Below are 8,574 nucleotides of genomic sequence, written 5' to 3'. Positions count from 1 at the left end.
AATGTTTTACATATATTAAAGTTACGTACTGCAGCTTTAAAGTATGGACTCAAATCTGTAAAAGAACTTCAAACAGGCCGATCATGTTAGAAAGTCCATGCTTGCTGAATTAAAACAATCCTGCCAGGAAATTTTGGGGAAGACTTTACCAGGAAGCTATTAAACTGCTGTACGGGATCAGGACTCTGAAAGCCGAGCTGGGTGGGCTCTGAGTGTGTGGGGGCAGGGAGCGCGTGCTCTGGGCTGGCAGTATCAGCGGGAACCAGGGAAATGAAGACTAGCCTTTCACAGGCTCCATAAGCTGAACGGAAACCGAGTTGGGCAGTGAAAGGATAGAGTGTGCAGAGAGTAAAGCTGAGGCCTCTGGAACACAGGGCTCAGTGTGCTTCAGCGCCGTCCTGCACAGCCACAGAGGCAGAAACACAGGCATCTGCACAGGTAACATCCACGTCTTTAAAAACACCTGATGGCAGAGCCGGACCAAACGCTGGAAAGACGACACAGCAGACTTCACAGACAGTAGCTCAACAAAGGAAAAATCTATTCATTCATTCGAGTCTTTTTCTGCTTACTCTCAGAGTCTCTATGGCAACATAGCAACAGTAGAGCCCTTCAATAGTTGGACTCATTTTTATGAAGAACATGTTAAAAAGCCAAAGGAAAAACTATCTGTCTTTAACCTGGTTCTTATAGGTTTTAGTATTTAGTCCAGCAGAAACTGTTGCTATGCAACAGGTCTGCAGGTTTCTGTGATTATCATCAGAAAATACAAACATACAGGGATACCGTAACCTCTGCAAAGAAACACACACACACCAAGCTGTCTGACTGCCTAAAGAATAATACTGGTAGAAAATTGCAGAAGCGCTGAGCTGGTAGGTGTGAGATCAGACATGCTTCCATGACAACCAGAGACCGAAGATGAAGCAGAAACATAATAAAATGTGTTTTCCACACAGCTAGTTGGCAGAAAATGCTGATGTGCATAGTTTTCAGAAACAGCTAAACACTAATGTTATGCTTTTCCCCTACATAACATTAGACCTGCAACACAGAGCAGTAATTGGTTTAAGCTTCTAACCTTTACTTCATGTGACACCACCAAAGATTATAGCTCAGAACTCTTTCAGGCTACAGACGAATCGGTTGTGCTGAGCACCAACCGTATAGCAAAGCAATCTCTTCAAAATGGATATTAATAAATTTACATAAGGATTGAAAGGGATGCTGAACTCTGGCTCTGGTGTTTAATTGGATGTAGCCAGTAGAGCAGGCTGCTACCAGTTTCTTTCCCAGAAATCAGCACCTCACCAAAATAATAAGAGTGCTACAATTTTTTCGGCCAACATTTTTCTATTTTTTAGACGTAGAAAACAAAGGCTGATCCAGATGTTTGGGGTTGAAGAGACCTTCTCTGTTCGTCAAATTTAAGAAATTTAAAACGGAAAGAAATTTTAGGGTGTCCTAATTTATACCTTGTCAGATGTTGCTTCTTTTTTTTAATTTACAAAAAATGTAAAAGATCTTTTCTTTTTTTTTATTATCATTTCCTCATATTATTAGAACTCTACCAGTATTTTAAAAATCCAGGTTGTCGTCTTATATTTTTTCCACTTTGTAAACGTTAGACAACAAAACAAAAGTCCTTCCTGTTTCTCCAGACTGAAGGTAACAGTCTCACTCATAAGGAGGTCTATGATCCCACTCAGCAAAATAATATCATGTATTTTGTCACAACTATGACCTCACCAGCCCAGACATACTGTACAGACGTTCTGACCTTCAGGCTGGCTGATCTGTCTGCAGGCGGAGCTTTGATCCAGTCCCGTCGGGTCTGTGGTCTGGTTCTGAGGTTTTGCCGGCCCGCAGTCCCTCACCTCCCCCACACTCACCTCGTCCTCCATCTCCTCCCTCCCCCAGGAGCCCTAAAACATGGCAGGTCAAAGGTTACAGAGCGTGAATGTTTAACACCCTTCACTTACCTCCTACTCTCAGTAATAAAATGTACCATAATCACTGAAACACTGAGCTGTCCATCAACTCAAAGTAAAAGTAATAACCTTTGCAAAAAACTTCAGAAGTTTTATTAGGTTTTCTACTAGGGTGGAATTAGTTTTTTAGGGTTAACAGTGAAATCCTCAAGATTTCTTTAAACAGCCTGATAGTCTGTAGTTAATGTTTTCAAATGTGCTTGACCTTGGTTTTAAAGTGCAACTGGTTAACAAACCTCAGGCTGTGGCCTCTGTCCTCTGTGAGCGACACCCTGATCCATCTTGGTCAACAGGGTCAGCAGAATGCTACGACCTCCAACCTGTTCTACAGTGGACGAGTCAAAGGCCTGCAGGATGGACACAGAGGGACAAAACAAACAGGCTCTTAATGACTTTAATCCAAACAGCTTAGGAAAAGTAAATGACTTTAAATAAGACAAATCAGTTCAAATTAGAAAACAGAAACAAACTTTCCATTTTGTCAAGTGCCATCATCAAAATCATCAATACATGTCGAATATTTTGGTCAATGTTCAATTATTATGTTTCAAAAGCAACTCTAAACTCCAAGGTGGGTTTTTAGTCTGGATTTAAAGGAAACTCAGTGTTTCGGCTCACTTGCAGTTTTCTGGAAGTTTGTTATAGATTTGTGCTGCATAGAAGCTGAATGCTGCTTCAGAACCAGAAGACCTGACAGGTCCAGAAGGCTGATGCAACAACAGCAGATATTTAATGTATTGTGGTGCTAAACTGTTCAGTGATTTCTAAACTAACAACAGTATTTTAAAGTCTATTCTCTTAGTGGAAGGACTTTACAACTGGGTGATGTTCTCTGTCCTCCTGGTTTTGTACAAACCTCTCTGTCTATACATGATTTATGTTTGTAGAGATGGAGATGCTAACGCTGACAACAAATGGTGGATGAATTGTGATACAAAAAGAATGAAAAGAGTTGTGGAAAATGTGCATTATCAATGTCATCAGCAATAATCAGCAGAGGTATTGAATTACATATTTTCCTGTGGTCATGCAGCCCTACTGTCCTTACTGTATGTAAGATTCATCATAGATATCATTATGTTTGATGCATATCAGCACAAACAGGCACGTTGGAGACAATTATTGACCTGACTATGAACTCTAGTGTCAAATGTAAAGATGGAACCAGAGTGGGCCATGGACAGAACAATGACCCTGAAACAGCAGTAAATAAGCAAGAGAATAGTTGAAAAAGGAAAGAATCAATTCTTGTGAGTTGTGCAGAACCAAGTCTGCAAATCTCAAGAAGCTGAAGCAACGTTGGAAAGGAGACCGGGCCAAAATTCCTTAAAATTCTGGATCAGTTGAGTTTTTGTTGTTCTAAACACAAAATAACAGCCTTATTTTGGGCAATTTTGTTTAAAAGAATGTGCAGATTATCAAAAAACTCTATGTTATTGTCTTACTGCTGATACCAAAACCACAACAGCTCATGGTGGCTAGAGGTAAAAAGAATAACATATTGTTTGACATGTATTGATGATAATATGATGACACTCAATGAAATGTAATGTTTGTTACTGATTTTCTCAATTGCTGACTTTGTGGTGTCTTTTTGTATTTTTATGATAAAAAGCACTTTGAACTGCCTTGTTACTGAAACGTGCTATGATTGATTAATTGATTGATTGATCAGTGAGAATTCAGAGGAGGAAGTGATCCCACAGTCCAGGCATCGACTACTCACCATGTCTTCCACCTCTTGTAGCGAGCTGGAGAAGCTACAGACTTCCTCCTCTTCTGAAACATAAACAGATCAAAATTACAGCAACAAGCAAACACAGCTACAGGAAAAGGATCAGAACTCATTTCACCATACTGGATTTATGAAACAAACAACAAAAACCACAGGAAATATTACCGAGCCACCTTCTAATCTGTGATTTAAAAACAATTTTTAAAAAAAGAAAACAAAAAAATTAGTCACACTTCCCTTTAATCTCTTTCTGTGCTCTGTTTCTGAGGTATAAGTAAAATCTTCTGCCAAAAGCAAAAGCATTTATCAATTTTATGACGATGCAGTTTTTGTGGCAATGAAAAAAGCTGGAATATGAGTCAGCTTCATTTTTTCCTCAGGAAATTAAAAAGATCTGGAGCAAGGCTCTGCTGGGACACAAAGACCTGTCAATGCTTTTGAGGAAAAAAACAACAATAAATAAATAAATTGTTGATTATTGTTTATTTCATTACATTTATTCACAACTATCTATAAGTTTGATAAAGTCATTTTGACAAGTTTATTTGTTAATTATTTGCAATGCTTCAGATCTAAAAGGAAAAATCGTTTATGATTTTTTTCTTTCCTAAACAAAAATCCTTAGAACTGGTTAATCTTTTGTTTTTGCAAAGTATGGCAACATCTTCATCCTCTCACCATGGACATAAATGACACATTAATTCTGGAACACGCAGAATTAATGTGTCCCAGCAGCTTCCAGCTGCTGATGGGCTGAACCTTTAGTGGTTCCTGAACATCTTAACTCATTTTTATTCATCAGTCCTCAAATATCCTGCCTAAGCCTGAAGCTAATTTAAGGCTAGAAAAAAATATGAACCGTATTTTTCATAAAGGGAAGATGGATCTGGTTTATGAGGTGAGGTCCTGGACGCAAGTTCCACAAAACGTAACGTGATGTTGCTGCTAGGAGTGCAGCCGATTTATTGGTACAGATTTACTTCATTTTGGGAGATCAGAGACCAGCTGATAGCTACATGTGAAGCTGGTCTTTTCCCCTGATCTTATCTACCTCAGCAGAGGTCTAAATGTCAGCCACTGTCCTCTTCTGCTCTGCAGTGATAGAGGTTTGACTGACTGATCCACTATTAGGTCATGTCTGCATGTTTATAGTTAACAATAATGACTCCAATGTTGCCAACTCAGCCACTTTCTTGCTATATTTAGTGACACTCAGACAAAAAAATTGGTTTCGGACAAAATGGGAATCAGCAGGTCAGGCTTTTTAAAAATCAGTAATCAGTCCAAAAACTGCAGTCGGTGCAGCCCTAGTTACTGCTCGTACCTGTCAGAGGGGCCAGCTGGTTGATGCTGATGAGTAACTCTCCCTCTGAGATGTGTTTGAGTGCAGCTTCGGTCTCTGCAGTTACAGCGCTGCTAATGCTGCTGCTGGAACTGCTGCTGCTGCTGGAGCTACTGGTTTCCAGTTGACTGGGAGGAGGAGCAGGACTGGGTTCTGCCTGAGGAGGCTGGGACTGAGCAGGAGCGGGGCTGCTGACCACCGGCTCCTCCTCTGCTACAGACAGCGCCCTGATAGAGGAGAGAGGATGGAGTTTGATGAGCCACGTGATCTCAAACACTTTCATCTTGGCGTGTGTGTGTGTATGCGTGCACATACAGAGGGTGTTTCTGTGACTCCAGCTCTTCCAGCTTGTCCAGTGAAAGTTGTGAGTCCCCCTGTGAGGCTGGGGTCGGGGCCTGATGAGCAGCAGAGGAGCTTTCATCGGGCAGACAGGGTTCTGGTGTGGCGGCCGGTGTAGCTACAGGTTCTGAGGTCACAGGCGGAGGAAAGTACATTAATGCATGATTGTAATCAAGTATTATCCTGACCAGAATAATGTTACATGTATATCAGATTATAGAGAGATAAAAAGGCTGTCATCATGGTTTGATCAGGCTGGAATGGGTAACAAGGAGATCTAAAAGAGATTACAACAAATGTGTGATCAGCTTCCACACAAACCTGTAAACAGATTACAGGAGGACTATAAATCTAGACTATAAATCTAGACTACACAGTAACCATAAACAGACTGGACTGGTTTTAAAAATGTTATCAATGTAATTTGGGCTGAAATCAGATTGTAGCTGAAGATTTGATTAAAAACTCCTATAAAATGTAAAAACACCCAGTTGATGACACTGTAAAAAGCTTTAAAATAAATTCTAAAGATCTAGAAGATCCAACAATCAACTCAGTGGGGTTGAGATACATTTTTATTTGTAGCCAAATCGCCTGTAGAAAGTGATGGTTCTCCCACTGTTGTCACCAGGGCTCCACTTAAAACATAAGATCAATACTACTATTAAAGTCTGCTGCTGACAGACCTGGAGCTGTGACTGGCTGAGGAGAGTCCTGGGGAACTGGGCTGGATGGTTCAGATGGAAGAGGAGTGGCTGCTGGGGTGGAGTCTCTGCTGAGCTGGGGCCTGCTGGGTGGAGGTGATGGGACTGGTGTCGGGACCAGTGGAGCCGCTTTGTCCTGGTGTAGAAATGTGGAACATAAGGAGGTGAAACAACAGCTCACATCATGTCAGGGAGCTGAGGAGTTCTTAGTACCTCCTGATCTTCTGACTGCGGTGCTTCCGGTCCTGGTTCTGGAGCCGTAGACACTGCCCTGGTCTGGGACAGCATCTGGGCCACGGTTTCAGTCAGAACCTCGTTCACCAGCTGCCTGATCAAAGCCGAATCCACCGAGACGTTGGCGTCTACGAAGAGCTGCAGACCTCCACCTCCTGCTGCTTCCACTGCAAACACACGGCGGGTGGAGACAAGACGTTCATCACAAGTTAGGACAGAAACTCACCATGAAACCCGCATTATGTAATAATATCAGCCTTCAAAATGTAAAACTAAGTTATGCAAAATGTCATAAAATCCTTGAACACACTTTGTTATACTTTCTGCAACATTATAACATTATATTTTATGAATATTACTATAAAATGTGTAGGTAGTAGGAGCACCAGTGTACTTTTTAAATACTTTTATCAGCTCAACAGCTTATTCAGTATCCAAGAAAAAATGGATCCCATGGTAAAGTGATCTATGAATAAACTATTTATCATTATGATGGCAAAGACAGGGGGCGCTTCCTTAATGAAGACTGGCTGTAGAGCAGGTGTGCCTCTTTACACAGTCAGATGTCCCATCAGAGGCGACGGTGGAATCAGTCAGGTAACCAGTCAGAATATTACATAATGTGCCATATTATTATGTAATAATCGGTGCAAAATCTAAAAGTGTTACTATATAATGCTGTATAAAGTATTACAAAATGTGTTTAAGGATTTTTAGTACATTATGCATTTATTATTATTACATATTGTAGTTTTAATTATGTTTTATTACATTCTGAAGGTCGATGTTATTACATCATTACATATTGCTGTGTTACCAATATCTGAGGTGAAACTCCGCTCCTCAGGCTCTGATTGGTCAGTGGAGTCATTCTGGGCTGGGTCGGGCGGGGCAGGGCGATACATATCAGCAATCATCCTGGACATCAGCTGCTGCTCCACCCTTAACAGAACCAGCAGAACCAGCAGCAGAGTCAGACACAGCAGCAGCAGCATGAGTGAAGTCCAGACCCAGCCTCACCACTCCACCAGCCGGTTCTCCAGGATGTCCTGTGTCCCGCCACGGCCCGCAACAGGAGTCACGATCTCAGCACGGCGAGAGGAGGGGGCTTCTGGCGGGAAGACCGGGCTGTGGCACCGCACTGGAGCCGGGGAGGGGCCTCCCTCCAACACCACCACCTCCTCACCCACATCACTGTTCTCCGCCTGAAGAGTCATTGGTGCAGAGCAGAGGAAAATCTTTCTCACTGCGACTGAAGGGAACAGAAGTTGCTCTGATGTGGCAGCAGATATCCAGAGTTTTACAACCTTCACTCTGATGATCAGCAAAGAAACTTTCTCCACAATGTTTTTCCAGAATGTCTCAGAAAGCCAATAATATGTACTTCAGTCCAGAAATATTAAAAAAATGTAAGTCAGAGAATACTTTGTTTTGTAGTTGGGAGCTTCCTTTACAACACTGAAGAAACAGTTGCCATGGTGAATCGATGTATTCCCACCAAACTGGTAATGGTGTTTCACTGCAGTATGCTACGATCACAAGAGTTTATGAAACATAACAAAAGCACCTCAAACAGGCCGACCTGGTCTGTTAACAAGGTAAACACAGTATGCTGCTGTGTGCTAATCTATCTGTGTCCAGCAGGAGGCGCTGTTGATTCACTAAATAAGTCAGGAAGAGGGGCGGTTACCTGGTGGACATCAGTGACGGAGAGAAAGTTATTTCCAGGGAAGCTGCTTTCTTCATCCTCGTCATCTTTTAGAGATGCTTTGATCTCAATGACATGTGATGGAGAAGATGGAGGCTTTTCTGGAGCCACCTGCTGCTTCTGTCAACATCAAATCACCAGAGTGAGCACTCAGACATTTTTTTCCACGAGAAATTATCTAGAAATAGTCAAATTAAAGTATTTCTCAAGCAGGATTTAAAAAAAAAAAATGTATTCTGTGCTGGCCAGCGCCCCATACCCCCATTTGTAATGCATTTTGTAACATCAACATCACATATGACTGGATCCATGGGGTCTTCTCAGACCGTTCAGATTTTTATTTTGTGGCTCTTAATTCTGGTGGCGATCAATTCACTTCAATTCAAAAATACTTTATCGATCCAAAAGGAAACTAAATGTTGTTGTAAATCATATTAATTCAAAATTTTCAGAGTTACAGTCGATAGTGAGACTGTTGGCAGGAAAGCTCTCCCAATGAGGTCTGTATAACAGCAAATCTG

The 8,574-nt window shown here is 41.6% G+C and overlaps 1 protein-coding gene across 2 annotated transcripts in view; it reads right to left on the bottom strand.

Moving 5' to 3' along the window:
* The window catches only part of kiaa0586 (KIAA0586 ortholog), a 39,696-nt gene that overhangs the window by 6,145 nt on the left and 24,977 nt on the right, over nt 1–8,574 (bottom strand). For both annotated transcript variants that reach the window (XM_015036566.1, XM_015036567.1), the window contains exons 16-25: nt 8,036–8,173; nt 7,366–7,550; nt 7,163–7,287; nt 6,325–6,512; nt 6,094–6,247; nt 5,384–5,534; nt 5,051–5,295; nt 3,718–3,770; nt 2,228–2,338; nt 1,781–1,925 (exon numbers count right to left, since the gene is read on the bottom strand). In XM_015036566.1, coding sequence (XP_014892052.1) covers nt 1,781–1,925; nt 2,228–2,338; nt 3,718–3,770; nt 5,051–5,295; nt 5,384–5,534; nt 6,094–6,247; nt 6,325–6,512; nt 7,163–7,287; nt 7,366–7,550; nt 8,036–8,173 — 1,495 coding nt within the window. The remainder of the gene's footprint in view (nt 1–1,780; nt 1,926–2,227; nt 2,339–3,717; nt 3,771–5,050; nt 5,296–5,383; nt 5,535–6,093; nt 6,248–6,324; nt 6,513–7,162; nt 7,288–7,365; nt 7,551–8,035; nt 8,174–8,574) is intronic.

Source organism: Poecilia latipinna, unplaced genomic scaffold, assembly GCF_001443285.1.
Source record: "Poecilia latipinna isolate Pla-1442-1.1 unplaced genomic scaffold, P_latipinna-1.0 Scaffold373, whole genome shotgun sequence".
NCBI classification, from domain to species: domain Eukaryota; kingdom Metazoa; phylum Chordata; class Actinopteri; order Cyprinodontiformes; family Poeciliidae; genus Poecilia; species Poecilia latipinna.
This window is presented reverse-complemented; position numbering and strand designations above follow the sequence as displayed.